Source organism: Leguminivora glycinivorella, chromosome 8 (genome assembly GCF_023078275.1).
Source record: "Leguminivora glycinivorella isolate SPB_JAAS2020 chromosome 8, LegGlyc_1.1, whole genome shotgun sequence".
In the NCBI taxonomy this organism is placed as follows: Eukaryota; Metazoa; Arthropoda; class Insecta; order Lepidoptera; family Tortricidae; genus Leguminivora; species Leguminivora glycinivorella.
This window is the reverse complement of record NC_062978.1, coordinates 234,783-254,718: the sequence shown is the minus strand read 5'-3', so window position 1 is coordinate 254,718 and position 19,936 is coordinate 234,783. Positions and strand designations below refer to the sequence as shown.

Genomic DNA, 19,936 nt, shown 5'->3' with positions numbered 1-19,936 from the left:
AACGCGCACCACGCCATCTAGACGCACTCCAAACGCTCCGTTAATGTGCAAAACTATGTCCATTTTTATTCAGTCTGCACGGCGCTGCCGCAAAATAAACACACGAACACGATAATAGGTAAACATTTCAGGCCGAGACTTCGTTTTACGAGTATCTATATGTAATGTCACGCTATTATGCTATATACATTGGGTTGGCTCGCCAATACACACCGCACGTCCGTCCTCTATCTCGCTCGGACACCGACTGCCATATGTACTCGAGACACCTATACACTACATCCCTTTCTTGTTTTAATTTTTTATTTTATTTATAAATATTTAAATAATAGGTCAATTTAGTTTTAATTCAAATACTTGCCATGCTGTGCCGTGTATCTTTTTTTTTTTTGTAATGTACTACGTTTATTCTAATTGTCTGCCCACTTTCGTCATTCCTAACTTGATAATCTCCGTCTTTACCACTTAGTACTGTATGTGAAGTAGTGTTATAATTAGGGATTAATTTTCTATCTTTAGTCATATGTTTAGGACATTCCGGTCTGAGGGTTGACTCAGAGCGGACGCTGCACCACCACCTGCAGTGTATACTCAAACATACTTGTGTGTTTTATTAACTACAATTCCTAGATGTCAGTCTCATTCTTTCTTCTTTAAATCTGTTACCTTTTTCAATTCAGACTGTTTTGAAAACTAGATTAGTACATAATTTTTTTTTTAATATTTATATACATATATGAGTGTTTTTTTTTCTTCAATAGCATACAATATAATTGTACAATGCAAGCATCGCACATTTCTCGCGTCAGCATTAAAATTAATATAATTATGACTTGATTAGAATTGCTTTGCATTGCTTGATTGTATTTGCATGCATTTAGTTATGTTTTATTGCAAATAAATAATGATTGATTGATTGATTGATTGCTGTATTTGCGATTACGCTATACATCGATTTATGCATTAGTTTACGTTTATACGTGCTCCTAGCTAGTCTAGTACTCAGTATACATTGGTTATCAATAAATTTATAAGTGTTTCAAAAATCAGTGTTTCTATCAAGACTACAATCAATCATCAAGAATCATATCATCTAAGGTGTACGGCTCGTACAATAATATTTCACTAATTTCATACCTTTTCATGATTTACATTTTTTTAATAGGTCGCTTGTCAGGCGTCTAATGTATATTAGGTAATTATTGATGATAACTGATTGTATCGGCCCTATACTTCATTATATATGCACCTATTATTGCTAGTAACTAGTAAATAGTACATATAAGTATTTCGTTATAGAAGCTAATGTATCTGGAGCCTCGTCTGCCGACAAACCATACTCTGGTTTGGCAGAAGATAAATTTAGTTGTAAGTTTAGTTTTTGAATAAACATTTATTTCATTTTATTTCATTTTTCATTTCATCTAATGCAATTCATAATACTTACGGATATTATAATGTTTAGTTAGATCTACCTACTCATAAATTTAATTATAAATTGCAGTGCATAGTTATTAAAACTTTTACTGTCTCCTGTTTTTTTTTTCTGGATCGAAAGGGCTCGTGATTCATTGCATTGTAATACATAGAGATACTATATAGAATATGCATTAAAATCCGATTCAGGGTCACGTATCCACTTTATCGTTTTATTGATTTTGTTTCATCATGGTCAGCTTTCTTTCTCGTAGATACTTTGTACCACACAAAGTAATCAACGATTAATTTTCTAAAATAGATAGCTGTTCATATACTATTTAAGAAGTGCTTACCCAATTGACCCAATTATACTAACATCCGATTTATATCTACACAGTATGTATATATTTTAGATAACACTTTTCTTTTAAAGTATTTTATCAACATCTTTTTTTTATTATTATTATCTCTTTATCTATCTTAAGATCTTAACTCTTAGGCTAGGCTATTTTATAATATGATTATTAAAGAAATTACAAAACCACTTTTTTTTTTTGATTGGCGATTGACCATAGTCACACCTGATGGAAGGTGAAGACATAGTCGAAGATGGAGCTCACCGATTCAGTAATATAGCATATTCACTTTTATCTTAAAGAGACCGAGGTCGTATTTTTCTGGGAACATCTATGGTGGGAGTGCATTCCATTCCTTTGATAAAATATCATCTAAATTATTACCCAAATATTATCTCCTTGATTTACTTTCTTTGCGCTGTTAACCGAACAAATCAGCATGCCCATTTACAAGGCATCAAGTCATACTGAAATTGACCGGAGTAACAGGAGTAACAGTATACTTATACAGCTCACCGAACTACGAGGTAGTTTAGTAGGTAAGCACAGTGTTTCTCCCAAGGTACCACGATTTGATTTTGTTTTTGCAGCTGTGTCTTTAAATTCCTGCAGGAGATGTTATATCTTGACAGACTCAGCGTTTATTTATGTGTCACACGGAGAGAAAAACAACTAGATTTCATGTTCTTTCAACATTTATTTTTTTTTTTTTTTTTTTTTTTTAAATTGCGCCTACGTGTTCTTTCATTCCAACTACAAGTTTGATGTTGTTAAGTGTAACTACCTTCTACATTTTTTTTTTTTTTTTTATATACCACGTCGGTGGCAAACAGTTATAGGGCCTCCTAATTGAAAGCGGTCACCGTAACCTATGGACGCCTGCAACTCAAGGGGTGTCACATGCGCGTCGCCGACCCATTAGAAACTTGTATACTCCTTTTTTTTTAGAACCCCATACTGTAGTTCATCGGGAATACCTTGACATAGCTCATTCCACAGCCGGAGCGTTTGTGGGAGGAATTATTATTGATTTTTTTTTTGAACCAATGTTTTATTTAAACCAACAAGTCGATTTTGTAAAAGCACATGTCACATATTGTTTTAAACATATGTTTAGCTGATTCAATAAAATATATTTTAACAAGTTTGACCTTGTTGTTTGGTTCGTACAAATTCGACTTGTATCATCAATATTGTGATTTATTCCCTTTACTAAAATACTATTGTTTCAAACAAATAAACACGCAACAAGACGAGTTAGATTCACAAGGCAAATTTCTCTCAGTTGTACCCTTAACTTCACATCCGTCTATCAATCCATTTATATATAGAATCATGTTCCCTAACCTCTAAATAATGTGCATTGTAGGTAGTTAGGTACCTAGATAATTGACGTGAAGCATTGAAATCTGTAATTATTTAACATTTTACAATCACTACAGACAAAGCTGATTCAGCCGCTGATTGTTGTCCTTTTGTTCATTTTCTTGACCAGACGAAATAAGGTCACTAGTGAGATTTATTTTATAAATTTACAAACTTAGGTTACTAGTTCGCTTGGAAAATCTTTAATATGTATTCACGAAAGAGAGACCACATTTTAATATCCTCCCGTGAAATTACGCAAACAAGTTCAGCATTTTTATTTCTTATTTTTTTTTCTATATTAGTTCAATAGAGGCTCACAGATCCATTAGTTTATTTGTTTTAACTGGACACCTGACTTATATGAGATTCACCTACATGAATCTCTGCAGTATGTACCTATTACCCTAACTGATAACGAGTACCTTCAGTACCAATATATTTTTGTAATGATTTTCAACTGACGTAGATTGTCTTTGAAAATCTATCATAGATCAACTTAAATAGGCATGTCTTTCTCTTGAGGTCACCCATACCTGACAAAGCCTTGTTGACGATAAGCAGAGTTAGCAACTTGTTTTTTTTTTCGCGTTGTTGAAATGTATCAAGCGTTCGCTTAATTTTATTAAATTCAGCTGCACCACTACGTGTTTTTTTTTAATATACAATGCAATGTCAAACCAATGCACTGTCTTTTTTTTTCACTCTTTTCACTCTGATTGACGTTAGCGGCATCTAGGTATATAAAGAGTGCTTTTTTCCAGCGCTCCCACCGAACTCCTACTGATGTAGGATCACCTTCGCTGTCAAATGCCTCCAACGACAATTAAGAAGCCATACTGGACTTTCTTGGGGCAACCTGTACCCAATCAATTTAATGATTCTAACTAACACAAGTCAAAATATATTCTATTGAAAATATTTCAATGTTCAGTTTTTTTTTCCTATTGCTATTTAACTACTGTTTATAACAATTTAATGATCAGTATTATCTGCTGTATCCAACTTCGCAATTTAATGTCTTATTTTCAGCCACAAATGGCATAAAATTTCTTAGTATTTAAGTGCCAATTAAATGGTCGAAACTAAACAATGCAATTGAATGTACAGAGTGCACCTCCATGTGCTGTTTCCAAATTCGCAATTTAATGCCTTATTTTCAGCCACAAATGGCATAAAATTTCATAGTATTTAGATGCCAATTAAATGGTCGATACTAAACAATACAATTGAATGTACAGAGTGCACCTCCATGTGCTGTTTCCAAATTCGCAATTTAATGCCTTATTTTCAGCCACAAATGGCATAAAATTTCATAGTACTTAGGTGCCAATTAAATGGTCGATACAATTGAATGTACAGAGTTGCACCTCCGTTTAATGTCTCTTTTTTTTTCTTCTGCCGACTTTACTGACAAAGTAATTTAATACTCAGATGGAAACTGCTTATCATAAGTGCTTCAAAAATGTGTTTTTTTTTATTTTATTCTATACCGTGTTTTTTTTTCCGTTAAATTTGACACTTCGTTAGGTTCATTATCAAGAACCAACCTGTATATCACTTTTAGGTAAATATGCAATAAAAAATGTTCATCCTTTTCATACATAGTAAATTAATTTATTATTGTGAGAGACCCTTAAGAATAACATTCAAGTTAGAGTCAAGTGATTGACGGCATATGTCAAAACAAATAACATTAGGAATTGTTGTGTTCAACACTTTTTTTTTTAACTCGATAACCGCAAGAATTACGACGCTAGTTTCTTAGATAAATTAATTGTATTTGATGTAATGAATCTTTTTTTTTAAAGTTAACGTAATCCAATAACAACAGGGTGTATATTTCTTTATTTATTATAAGTAGGTATATTTAGCACTTAAAGTGAACCCATCTGGTTTTCTGGTTTTTTAAGTAATTAAATACTCAGATAAAACTGCTCGAAATCGGCGTTAGGAATGTTTACGTAAGTCAATCCGCGACAAGAGTATTAGTCACGATTTTATGGCATGTTCAATCAATTCAAGATTCACGTTCAAGTGATAATCTATCTCTATATAAGTGTTACTTTCCCGACATATGCATAGATCCTTTCATTTGCAGCTGTAGTTCAAAATAACCACTTAATGAAGTCGTGACTTACGTTACTTTTACGTAAATTCACCCATGTAAGTAAGTACACTTAGGTAAGTATTTATCTAGTTTGTTTTGGTTTTCACCTTACTCTCAAACATCGACTAATGCTACCATAGGACATTTAAGTGTGATGGTTGTACAACATTTTATCATTCAAGTAAATGCCTTATTTAGGTAAATAGCTTAACCATTCATAAATTTAGCAACATCACATAATTTTGTGTATTAAACCAACCAACAGGTAGATGGTAACTTCACTAATTAAAAATCATTTCTTTTGGTTGGACGGAAATTATTGTAATGATTCCGGGCTGTGATTTATGTAATAAATCAATTTTATAAACCCACTACACATAAACTCAAATAACATTTTGGTACCTAAAAACATTTTGCAATCTAGGTAGGTAACCAAACCGTTTACTAGGTAGGTAGGAGCCACACACCAACACCTGTATAGGCATGACAATCTAGGAAGGCTGGCCGTATGTTGACAATTACCTCAAACGTTTTATTAATTGCATCGTTCGGTTACCTGCTTAAGGTTTATATTCGCGCGGTTGAAAGAAATAACATTTCATTTATTTTTATTTGGTTTTGACTTAATTCTTGAAAAACTGCCGTTATAATCATTTCGCTTTGTAGTATTTAATGAACACTTTCATTTAGCTTCATTACGTTCCGAAACTACTAAGAATGCCAGTAATTTAAAACGGCAGGTAACCAAACCTGTTTACAAAAAGATAACGGTGCATCATGGCGCATCGTTACTCGATTTTATAGGTTATGTTACTTATGTTTCCATCCCATCTTTTCCGAATACTAGATTCACGTGGTAAGTACTTGCTTTTATCCTCGTCGCCACTTGTAATGTCACACTATTATGCTATATACATTGGGTTGGCTCGCCAATACACACCGCACGTCCGTCCTCTATCTCGCTCGGACACCGACTGCCATATGTACTCGAGACACCTATACACTACACTATACAAGAAGAGTATCGTAATCATCCGTATTCCACCTATCCAAATTATTAACTAACTACATGGCCTGAAACTTAGTATTAAGCTAGATATAAGTAATTTGTGTGCCCTGACAGGGTGTCATGGAAGCTATTTGTAAAATTTTAAAATCCTATGTACATGACTTATACAAATAAACATCTTATCTTATCTTATCTTATTTATGGCAAGTTACAAACTAGCGATTCTGCGATAACTTTTGAGGTTTCGATAATATTCATGTCGCTTATTTTTTGTATGTAGTTTTTAGACTATTGATCGAATATTAATAATAATATTTGTGCCTTTCTAGGTACTTGATTGGCTAGAAATTTAGGTATTTCAATAACACCTCTGGACTTAGGAAATGGATCGATCGTCAGTGTGCTAAATAATTGAACGCCTTCCATTTGGATGAAACCATTGTAACGGCATCCATTTGGAAGGTTCGTCAGTGGCCACCTTAACAACATTATCGTCTTACTAAGTCGTTTTGGTTCAATATGTAGATATCCAGGGCTAAACGGTCCTCCTCCACTTCTGAACTATTGCTTCCTCTTAGCTACGGCCGACAGTTGTTTCGCTTTTTCTATTTTATTTTTTCGCTTAAGCCCATTTGCTGTCTTAAGCCTGCATGTTTCACAATTCATGAAACCATCTGTAAAACAGTTTTAATATTATTTATCGCAATTATTATAGAACAATCTATGCTGTATAGAGTCAAAGCACATGATCGGTTGTAATTCAACTGCTTGATGCGGTTCCCCGACCGCGGGTATTCAGTAGGTACTTTAGAAACAGGTGTTTTGAGCCTTATACACCCTTAAGCCGCCTAACATACTTAGACCCAATTCCAAGAATAACGCTTACTCTTGGATAGTAATGTCAAATTACTATGGACTTTTGACATTACTATCCGAGTAAACGTTATTCTTGGAATAAAAGTTTGGTAAAAGCGCACGCAGGAACTTACCTAATGTTATACTATCACATTCGACTCATCGTGATGCCACACAATATATTTTTCGTTCTCTAGCAATAATGAGGTTTTTGCATGATGGGTATGTGCCGCAAAGAAGTAAAATAGTACATTTCGTTATAAGTGCGCTCGTGGCAAAATGGCTCGGGACTCGTGAAGTAATGACATTCTCGTACGTGTGACGAACGACGTTTTTTAATACAGTTGCGAAAAAACACTACTATAACGAAATAAAACGATAAACAATCCGACCTCCCAATTTTCGCATTGACATTAACGCATTTTGACAATTCAAGCTTTAGAGCTTTAGTACTTGCGTTCGTATTTTTGATTTTGCTATCCATCCAACACAATTTATTTATTTCATTGTGTGCCATAAAAATAAACATTTACGATTTGGGACGATTGTTTAACCTCGAAGCTCGAACCTTTATACCTCGAAGTATTGCAAATAACATAAAATAATTATGACAAATTGCGTAACATATTAAGGTTTTTGACCGTGCTTGCATTAAGTTGGTGACATTGGTAAGACGCCACTACTTTAAATGACAGACGACGCGTTTCGATCCATTTCACGTTCTGTTTACACGACTCATTATAAGCCACTTTTTCAAAGTATAAACCATTTTATAAATTATGTTTAGTATAACTAAAAGTAAACAATTACATATGAAATATCAATGTTTTAAACATTAATCACTTAATGGTATGTTTATACTTTTATTCCGTCTTAGTAAAATATAGACTAACATTGAAACAGCTCGGTATGTAGTCGTAAAATGGAACGCATACATCGCGAAACGAAAGACCCAGTAAGTGCCGATTGGATCCCGAACTTAGCCGAAGTTTTGAAATGGTGAATTTTATGAAATCTTCGTTAGCTAATTGTAAAATAAATACGCAGCGTAAGCGGCAGTTTTCATATACATTTTCGATTCCTATATTTAGACAATAGATTTAAATAGTTTTCTATTACGATACTTGCGTTGTATCCGAGAAACGTGGTCCAAAAGTTCTTAAAATTTGTAAGGCGCCATCTCGTTTCTTCCCTATTTTTTTATCCCTTTCTGGTTTTTCGTTTTTATATAAGTAGATATTTCCTTATATTTCAAGTAAATGCGACATACTAATATTTGTATAATTTATAAGAATACTTAATGAAGAGAAAAACTACTAGAGGAAAATATGTAGAATTTTATATAACCGGCGTTTAAAGGAGGTTAAAAAAGGCGAGTCGGCTTCGTCACAATCAAGGACGATATATACTGGGACTGAAAAAGCCCATACAAAAAAGTGTACCCCTGAAATCTACGGGCCTCTTAGGCATAAAACTAGATGGCGCTATTTCACAGCCTGGAAGTGGCAAAAATAAATAACATTTTTCCCAATTTTTGCGTGTTTTTATTTTTTATAAGAACCAAAGACATATTTCTTTATTTTAATATCATGATATCACTGGCATCATCAGTAGTTATGATAGTATTTAATAGGAGTACGATTCTTAGTATGAAGATGAAGATGTTATCATACATCCTTATATGTTATAAATCATCCTTGGATTGAGCGTATTCATTCATGCTAAGCAGTTTGCACTGTCTATAAGTACATTTTTAAATGAATCACATTAGGCCTTATTTAAATTAAACTATTTGTGTACGATAACTCCATTTTAATTATTTAATGGAATTTCGATGCAAAATTTCAATAACCGTTGATATTAAAGGTATTATATTTTTTCTAGGTAAGAATGTCGTTGGCTCGGACAAAAAAATATCATGAAATTATTAGGGACTGGTTACTTGAATTCCACCTGTTTCATTTCAAGAATCGATCGGACTATGCTGCTAAGGTAAGTTAAAATATGATTTAAAATATATTAATAGTAATCTAGTTTATGTTAAGTTAATTTCTTAACTTCTTCGTTTTATTATTGCACTATGAACCGTGACGCGACGCGAGGCAAATAGACTGGTTAAAGTAGTTAATGAAAATATATTATGATAATGGTGGATATTATAATAATTAATCACTAAGGGCCAGTTGCACCAAACAGTCTGTCATTGTTAAAGCATTCGTTAAATTTTATAGTATGGGGAGTTCCATAGACTTCTACTGCGTGACGATGATGTGTCTGTCAAATGTGGTTGATGCAACTGGCCCTAAGTATGTTAAATACAAGGTGCTCGCGAGTCGCGAGGAACCCGCATAACTTTAACCACACGTTTCTGAGGGTGTCCTGCCGTTTCGCCAAAAAACGTTTCGTCAAATTTTATTTTATCGCAATAGTTTCATTTCCCAAAGTATTGTTTGGCAAAGGTATGTTTCGCAATGAATTTGTTTGGTCAAATTATCATTTGGTACAATTTTACTTACTCAAATTGTATTTAGACAAAACTTTATTTCGCAAATGTTTTAATGGCAAAACTTATATCCCAAAAACATGTTTGGTAAAAATTTCACATCGCAAATTTCGAAAATATTTAGGCATTTGCATTTTCATTTCTACGGGATCCATTTAATTTACCGAAGATTTTTTTGCCAAATTTAACTTAAAATTTGTCAAATGATAATTTCAGTTTTATTCCCAAGTACTTCACTTGGACAAGAAAAGTTTGCTCAACTTTATTTTTGTCAAATTTATTACTGGACAAAATTATTTTGTCAACTATTTTTTTGTCAAAAAATGTTTCTACAAATTACACCATGCAAAACAACGTTTGACAATAAATATTAAAAGGCATAAATGTAATGTAATAATTTTATTACTATTGTGACAGAGAACTCGTGTGTGACAGAGTCAGTTTAAGTGCGACGACGAGCGAAGCGAGGAGGAGCGTGTTAGGTTGACAGTGAGCAAACCGGAAATGACTTTTAAAAGTAATTCTTTTCAATAAAATGTATCCGGACATGCAAGTGAAAATGCCATCCTTGACATTTGCAGCAGGAGGAAAAAAGTAGGACATACGCATTATTTCACACAAATCTTGGACACAAAGTATAAAATCAACAAACAAATTTCTAGTGCGCCATTTACTTACAATATATTGGGAAATGGAAATTTTGCCTAACAATACCTTTGACTAAATTATATTTGGTAAAATGAAATTTGACCAAGTAAATATTTTGGGAAACAAATACTTGCCAAAAAAAGTTTTGCTACATGTCAATTTGCGATAAGTTGTTTTGCCAAACGTTTATTTGGGAATAATAGTTTGGGATGTGAAACTTTGGGAAACGTTTTTCGGCGAATCGTCAGTAAACCGTTTCTGAGGCCAAAAGTCAGAAAAAAAATGTTAAATGAATTTGAAAAGTTTTCGCCAAAACATTTTTTTTGTGTTTTTTATTTTTACTTTTTTGGACATATTTTCCCATTAATAGTAAATCTAAATATATAAAAGAAGAAACTGACTGACTGACTGACATATCAACGCACAGCCGAAACCGCTGGTCCTAGAGATTCCAGGCACGTAGGTTCCTTATAAGGTGTAGAGGAGCACTAAGAAAGGATTTTTCAAAATTTATTTAAGGATTTTTATAATTTGAAATGGGGGTCCAAAGTTTGTATGGGAAAACAAGATTAGTACGCGGGCGAAGCTAAGTTGGGAATTAAGAATATAGGGATTTAAGAATAAAGTTGGGAATTAAAATGAATTTCTCAATTTTTTTTCTAATAACCAATTTTTTTGAAGTTTTTCTTGACACATTTTGACATATATCAATGACAACTGTGAGACTATGCCCCATAATTGCACATCAGCGCCGTTAAGAAAGCCTTTTGTACTGAGTAACATAGAGTATATTGAATAGTATGGTATTGGGACCGTGCGCGACGACAACGCCACGTGACAGTGACAATATTGTAACCGCTGCTAAGCGAGAAGTAAGTAAACATTGTGAAAAAAATTAATGAAATCTTGTGCTATTTTACTACATTAGACAATTTTGGACGATGGTGGTTACAACAATATCGCCAATAACATTAAAATCGTTGTTTTCAGTGAGAAATTAATAAACTGGTGACTAAAACGGGGTTTCGTGCCATCGCTCACGAAATCATTTTCCAACCTGAGACGATGAATAAAGGCAATAAATTGGTGCTAGCTGGGCATTTCCTACAGATTGAAGACATTATTCCACCATTTATACTTATGTGCAATAAAGTATAAATAAATCATTGGCTTTTGAAATAGTTGATCAGTTCACTGCTATCCTGTCATTTTCATAGGCTAACTATAGGTATTATAAATATCATTGCAGGGGTTTATTGTAAAATAAAAACAAACTAGCTATTATCAGGGGCGGCTCACTCTGCGATTCTATCGCCGCGCTACAAGTACATGCTGGCGGCCGCGAGTTCGCGGCCTAATCAGGGGTGGCGCGCGTTCTCACGGAACGCACGTTCGCACTTTCTATTGTTACTTTACGTCGCGAGTTTTTTTAAAGTTTTATATGCGATTTCCGCGTGTGAATGGCTAATGGTGCTTAGTTAAATAGACATCATGAATAAAATAGGACATCTTACACAGATCTACTATTGATTAAGTCCTACGGAAAAGTGTAATAAGGCTTGTGTTGTGATGTTGGGACTAGACGTGTGCGCCGATCAAAAAATGATCGGCGGCGGCGTTTGTCAAAAAATCGGCGGCGGCGGCGTATTTTCGGCGTGAATTCGGCGTGACCTTGATTTCATGTTTCTTATATAAAAATAATTTATTTGTTTTTATTCTTGAAAATTTGATCAATACAGGTGTACTACGTGTACTTTTATATAAAATATGAGTTAAATAACACATATAAGTGAACACGGGATAGGAAAAAACACTTTCGAGTATACCCAAATAGTTACCCTTTGCTGGCACAAAACCTTTTTTGATCAATGTTGGCTTCCATCAAAGGATGCCTTCTCTAAGTGATCATGAATCTACAACCATCTCTTTCTTTATGATGAGCTTAATGATGAAATTAAAGAAGAACTTTGTGCCAAACGCGATCGTCGGCTATAGCTGTATCAAACTCATTTGGAAATGCCTTTTGCTTATTTGGCCACCCTTTGACTTGCCCACCGGTGCTCAAAGATGTGCCATGTAAACTAATAAACTAGAAATCGTATTGTTGGTTACTTTATTTTCAATTCGTAGTCTTTTTGGTACAGTACAGAAGGAGTAGTATAAAACGGACTTGAATTGATGAATGCCAACCTTCCGAAACTAAAATGGAGTTGGGAGTAGGGCCCATGTTGCTAGGCAAAGCGATGGCAGGTGGACTAATATTTTAACAGAATGGTGTCGGCTTACAAATGTAGGAAGCGCTTGACATCCGTTGGCTCGTTGGGTAGACGACATCCGGAAAATTGCGGGTCATAACTGGATAAGAGTAGCTCAGGATCGGGACAAGTAGCGTACTAGAAAAGAGGCATATGCTCAGCAGTGTGAGCAGTGGGTGAAAAAAGGCTGACATGATGATGATGATGATTACTAACGGACTTGTTTGTAGATCGGGTCACGCCAAAGCTGATTTTTATGAGGTTGGATCTACGCCATAAGGGTAAGAAAGCTGAATTTACATCGGTGACCTCTCAAAAGCATACAACTTCAGCAAAATTCCAATGATACTGTACTGTCGTTATCTGTGTCGAGGAAAAAAGAGCTTTACACGCTGAACTATGCTGGAAACGAACGTCCGGCAGAAAGGTCTCGGCATTTTGAGTTGGACGCAGACAGTTTATTAGAAAATGCGGTTCTGTTTTTTGCGTCTTGGAACCACTGAATAATTTTCCATGTGTTATACGATACGTGCAGTACATGTTTGCACCTGATCGGTGGGCTAAAGTAGCAACTGAATGGTTACCGCAGCTTCGCCGGGGAAAGGCAGACCAAAAATAGAGATATCACTCGGACGGCGGTAGCAGGCATCAAACCGTGATGAGTGGACGAAGGAAGAGGAGGCATTTACCCAGCAGTGGGACACATATTAGGCTACTTAAAAAAACACGGTTCTATCAAATGAAGTTTGACACTTGCCAGTAATTGGAACCACAGAGAATGGAATGAAAAGCTTCATTTCCTGCAGAACCAGATCAGCAACGAAATTAGGATCATGCAAATTGAAGCAAACCTGGGTTACCTGGGGGCGTAAGGCGCAAAAAACAATCGCCTCCTATTCAATCTGCTGATTTACAGTCTTACACACAGCGGCTATAAGCAATTTGCCGACGCGGTGGGCACGTGGGTATTTTGGAACGGACAATATTTCGAGGAGCCATGAAATCTTGAATGGATTCAATGGTGATCTAGATGAAAAGATAGCAGAAGATCCAACAGGGAAAGTTCTTGGCTCTTCATATGTGGTATTCTCGTAGTGCTGTAAATAATTGTGTCAAGTCGTATGCCAGATCAAAGTCGTCACGATCATATTGTAGATCTTTCCCCGGTTTTTCGCATCTTTCTTAGTGCTTATACAGAATATTTTAATAAAAGTAAATTATATGTATTGGAAATTGCATAAAAAGTCCAAAAATCAAATACTAAGTTTGAGCAATTTATTAACCACCAAGGTCACGCCGATTTCACGCCGATTAATAATCGGCGGCGGCGGCGTGGCCAAAATCACCGGCGGCGGCGGCGCGCCGGCGCGGCGCACACGTCTAGTTGGGACTTAAACAAAAATATGTAAATACTATATATAGAGGTATATAACTAGAAAGTACCCAAGACTGGAATATAATAGCATAACATTTCACCTGAGTATTGATTCGTTTTAATCCATAGGCAACCCCATCGTCCGACGCTGCGCACGTGCGGCTCGTTTCTTTGTTAGAATTTTGTAGGCATTTAAAAGGCGGCATTTCGTGAACATCAAAGCAGTGGGCCTTCTGTACTTGTACTATTATATATTCTGTCGTTTAATTATAATATATATTACAAAAACTTGTTTCATTTACTTGAAAATATTGGAGGTTTACCAGATATCACATCAAATACAATCATGAATGCGATGAAATAAGTTCTCAGGAATTTTATTTAAAATGTGATAAGCCTTCAGTGGATGGACTGCTTCTGCTTCTATTGTTCTCGTGCTCCTTCTTCTTATTGAAACCTCGATATTTACGCATTTTCGTCAATCCGTTTCGATTTGTAAACAGGAGCACAGATGAGGAAACAAATAAAATGATTTTCGAACATAACCGGGATTGGCTTCTACGTCGGTTTTTCTATCTCCAATAAAATTTGCACTATAAATTCACCGTAAATTCAATTCAATACTTGTATCAAATGATTACGCACTTTAAGTAAAACTTCAGAGATTGGACGACACTTTTCTTCTTACAGTAACTATTCACTTAAACGGTGGTTTCGTTTCCACCACGGTCTTGGAAATAGCTAGAATTTAGTCGCTACTTTTCTTGGAGTTATTACAATTCGCCATAACAAATTTTACAAGGCCCGTATTAAATTTATCTCAAAAACGACATGAAAATGTTTACTGCAATATGGATTTGACAGCGCAAGTCAGCGACTAAGATGTCAATTTTGGCCGTAGTGAGCGCTATGATCGTTTTAGCTACCCCCTCCACCCGCTTTGCACCCCGCCAATAGAGTTATCAGTCAAGATTTTCGAATGCAGCGCCATCTATTATTAAGTTACGACAACTTTTCATGTGACTTTCCATGCCTAAAGGTTCCTTTTCGACCATAAAGCATGTGGACCCTTTAAACATGGAACGCCACATATTTATGGCGGGATTTCTAATTAGGTCAATCATCAAACAGTCACATTAATCAGTATTTGATCGCTAACTCATTTACCAAAGAAATTCACACTAACAAAATTTACAATTTAAGGTGGCTCGCTTTCCATACAAAAAACATCTACCATTTATTTAGTCACCGCACACTACAACTAAATAAAAATATGCGCATACATCTACTATACATTATCCGTCGTCGCGGTAGTGAATGAAATACATTGTTTCATACAGAAATCATGGACAAATCCATGTGAATTTTTTATTAATTTTACGTAAATGTGCGTGCCAAATTTTGTGTACAGACACAGAGCCGTCATATTTCGCGCATTTTTAGTTGACATTGTCATCAGTGACATTTGGTTCTTGACAAGTAATTATTTAAAGATATTGGTTTAGTTAACTCAAGCAGACTCAGAAATAATGACGCATTTTGTCAACCAAGATACATATCGTGTATTTCGACACTGCTAACGTAAATCGAAATGGCGTCTCGGTCAAACGACCGACTATGATGCCAGAAGATCGTGGGTTCGAGTCCGAAGTTTTTTTTAATCATTTGAACTTTTATGGATTTATTAAGTATTTTTTATTTTTTTAATGGAATATTTGACTATTACTATATTGCTTTCCTATTTTTTATTTTCATACAAAAATACAAAACAATCCTTTATTATGCCTTTGTTGATAAAATAAAATATTACACGTCTGGTATAATACATTATACATAGGTCATAGTGTGGGCATAGTATTAGTAAAGTATTGCATTTACTGAGCTGGTTGACCTATGTTATTGTTGTGTGAATGTTTTTCTTCAACAACTAAATGGTTATATACAAGAATATGGGTAGCTTTTGCACATTGTAATTTTTCCTCAGTCATCCGTTGACCACGAACGCTGTAAAGTGTTTGAAACATCGGGATGAATTTTAAACTCATTATACGCGATTTAATCCGTTTTCATAGTTTTTATTTCATGAGTAGCTATCGCGGTAACTGAAGACAATATTAACTTAATGGTTACAAATAATAATTATCATCAATATAATCTGGTCCAGGCAGGCAATTATGGTCGCGCGATAAATGATAAAACATCTGGCCGTCCCTATAATCGCACTTACTAATAGTGCGACAGGGACGGCCTGATATTTTATCGTCTATCGCGCGACCAGGCTACCCGTGCTGTACTAGCTTTTGCCCGCGGCTTCGCTTGCGTTAGAAAGAGACAAAAGTAGCATATGTCACTCTCCATCCCTTCAACTATCTCCACTTAAAAAACATGTCAATCCGTCGCTCCGTTTGGCCGTGAAAGACGGATAAACAAACAAACACACATTATCTTTGGTGAAACAACGAATTCTTCCACTTCAGATTATAGAGTAACCAGCTTTTCCCATTTATAATAAACTAGCTTTTGACCGCGGCTTCGCTCGCGTAAGAAAGAGACAAAAAGTAGCCTATGTCACTCTCCATCCCTTCAACTAAATCCCCTTAAATAATCACTTCAATTCGTCGCTCCGGTCTTGCCGTGAAAGACGGACAAACAAACAGACACACACCCTTTCCCATTTGTAATATTAGTATGGATTTGACATTATTATTTATATTTAAATAATTATATATGTATAGCCCATTTTCGTCGGTAACAGCGTGTTATGTAATGGCGTCGTTGGTGAATAGTCGTCTGTCACGCCGTGAAGGTGCGTTCGATTCCCAGGATTCTATAAACTTTTTGTATTTTTTAGGGTTCCGTACCTCAAAAGGAAAAAACGGAACCCTTATAGGATCACTTTGTTGTCCGTCTGTCCGTCCGTCCGTCTGTCAAGACCCTTTTTCTCAGGAACGCGTGGAGGTATGAAGCTGAAATTTATATCAATTACTCAGGTCTACTGTCCCTTGAAGCTGTGAAAAAATCAAACTTCTAAGCCAACGCAATCAAAAGATAGAGCCGTTTATGCCGCAAATTTTCGACACTTGCAAGGGAATCAAAACCTACAGGGTGCTTCCCGTGAACTCAGAATCTTGAAATTTGGTACGAAGCAACGTCTTATAGCATAGATAAAGGAAAAATTACGAAAACCATAAATTTTTAGTTACATCACATAATATATTTTTTTTTAATAATTTTAACCTTACTACCCATTTCCTCATAAACGCGTAGAGGTATTAAATTGAAATTCATACCAAATACTCAGGTCTATAATACCTTTAAGCTGTAACAAAATCAAACTTCTATGTCAACGCAATCAAAAGAAACAGCAATTTAAGCTGCATATTTTGAAACTCGCAAGTACTCGCAAGGGAATCAAAACCTAAAGGGTACTTCCAGTCGACCTAGAATCTTGAAATTTGGCATGAAGCAACGTTTTATAGCACACATAAAGGAAAAATTCCGAAAACCTTAAATTTTTAGTTACATTACAAAATATATATTATGACTCGATTGTCGTAATGAACGAACTTTGTAAACCTTGCAGGTTTGTACGGAACCCTCGGTGCGCGAGTCCGACTCGCACTTGGCCGGTTTTTTTTTTTTGGATATAAATTTCGTATTTTTTATTGACCGAGCAAGAATGGAGAGCCGAAGGTATCAATTTTATCTTAGAAACATATTGATTTTTTTATTGTCATTTTGATTTTCTATTTATTAAGTTGAGATATAAAACACAACTTTTAATACCCTCGCTAAATATAATATTTTATCAAAATTACTCCTTAGATAAAAAAAGTCCACTTGAGTTTTTAAAGCAATAATAACAATAACAATAACAATAACAATAATAATTTTAATTTCGATGCTCGCACTCGCGTTTGGCAACGCAATTTCAACAAGCCCTCGATCTTGGTTCTCTCCCACCTTCCCTAACAACTGGTGTTACTTTCCTGCTCTATAAGTCCGGTAGTACCACGGAAGCAAAAAACTACAGACCCATTACGTGCTTGCCTACACTTTACAAGCTCCTTACATCCATTTTGAGAGCAAAAATTAACGCGCATATTGTCGCTAACAACATTCTGGCTCCCGCTCAAAATGGATGTAGGGTTGGGTCCCGTGGTACTAAAGAGCTCCTCCTCATAGACATGACCATCTGCCAACAAGTTCGGCGGAACAAGGGAGCCATCTCGGCCGCTTGGATTGACTATAAGAAGGCCTATGATTCGGTGCCTCATTCATGGCTGAGAAGGGTATTGGAGCTGTATAAACTTGATGCAGCTTTAATATCCTTCCTGGCTGCATGTATGAGGCAGTGGATCACAGACATCACAGTCCTTCGTCAACCAGGAGGCAGGGATGGCCCCCCTGGCCCGCAGGACTTCATAAGGATTGAGCGAGGAATATTCCAGGGTGACAGTTTGAGTCCATTATGGTTCTGCCTAGCTCTGAATCCCCTCAGCACGCTGCTGAAGGATTCTGGGCTAGGTTGCCGGCTTCGGAGAGAGGGTGAAGTCATCTCTCACCTTCTGTACATGGACGATCTCAAACTATTTGCACCGAACACCCAAGACCTGATGGTGCTATTGAAAACCACAGAAGTTTTCAGTACCGCCATCAGAATGGAGTTTGGTGTCGATAAGTGTGCGGTCATGCATGTACAGCGGGGGAGGTTGTAAATTCAGAAAATTTACAACTTTCTGAGACGATGTCGTTCAGATCTATCTCTGAATCAGAAACCTATAAGTACCTTGGTATGTCACAGTCGTTGGGTATTGAGGATGTGGGCATTAGACGGTCGGTGAAGGAGCGCTTTTTCAGTCGGCTCACAAAAGTCCTTAACAGTCTTTTGTCAGGAGGCAACAAAGTGCGCGCCTTTAACGCCTGGGTAATGCCTCTACTCACATACTCCTTTGGCATACTACGGTGGACCCAGACTGAGCTGGACGCCCTGGATCGGAGGGTCCGTTCACTGCTTACCACACATCGTATGTTACACCCGCGCTCGTCTGTTATGAGATTGTACATCCCACGGAAGTGCGGAGGTCGAGGCTTCCTAAACGCCAAAGATCTCCACAACCGTGAGGTGTACAATCTCAGGAATTACTTCCTTAACAACGAGTGTGGGATGCATCGTGATGTGGTGGCAGTTGACGGAAACCTCACGCCGCTCTCCTTGGCGAAAGAGAACTGGCGCAAACCTGTGGTACTAAGTACTGCGGACCGCAAGGCGGTATGGGAGAGCAAGCAGCTACACGGGCGGTTCTACAAGGCCCTCACGGGACCCGATGTAGACCTGCTCGCATCGGTGAACTGGTTACGATTCGGGGACCTCTTCGGAGAAACCGAGGGTTTTGCCTGTGCAATTGCGGACGAAGTTATGATGACGAACAACTATCGGAAATATATCCTGAAGGACGGTACGGTCGACATTTGTCGGGCATGCCGCCGTCCCGGAGAGTCACTCAGGCATATCATTTCCGGTTGTTCTCATCTTACTAACGGCGAGTACTTGCACAGACATAATCTCGTAGCCAGGATTATTCACCAGCAACTTGCTCTTCAATACGGCCTTGTGGACCGCGAAGTACCGTACTACAAGTACTTGCCTGCGCCAGTTCTTGAAAATGGTCGTGCCACGCTCTATTGGGATCGATCTATTATCACTGACAGGACTATTGTAGCCAATAAGCCTGACATTGTGATAATAGATCGACCGCAACGCCGGGCCGTGCTCGTTGACATCACCATCCCCCATGATGAGAATCTCGTGAAAGCCGAGAAGGACAAGTCCAGTAAGTACCTAGACTTGGCTCACGAGATAACCGCCATGTGGGATGTTGATTCAACGATCATTGTTCCGATAGTCGTTTCAGCGAACGGTCTCATAGCGAAGAGTCTCGACCAACATCTTAAGAGACTCTCGCTAGGTGGCTGGATCAAGGGCCAGATGCAGAAGGCGGTGATCTTGGACACGGCGCGGATAGTCCGACGGTTCCTCT

At 36.7% G+C, this 19,936-nt stretch overlaps 1 protein-coding gene across 1 annotated transcript in view; it reads left to right on the top strand.

Moving 5' to 3' along the window:
* LOC125229176 overlaps positions 1 to 19,936 on the top strand; it is a 45,686-nt gene that overhangs the window by 14,185 nt on the left and 11,565 nt on the right. The window contains exon 4 of the mRNA XM_048133966.1: positions 8,999 to 9,106. Within this exon, the coding sequence (XP_047989923.1) occupies positions 8,999 to 9,106 (108 nt within the window). The remainder of the gene's footprint in view (positions 1 to 8,998; positions 9,107 to 19,936) is intronic.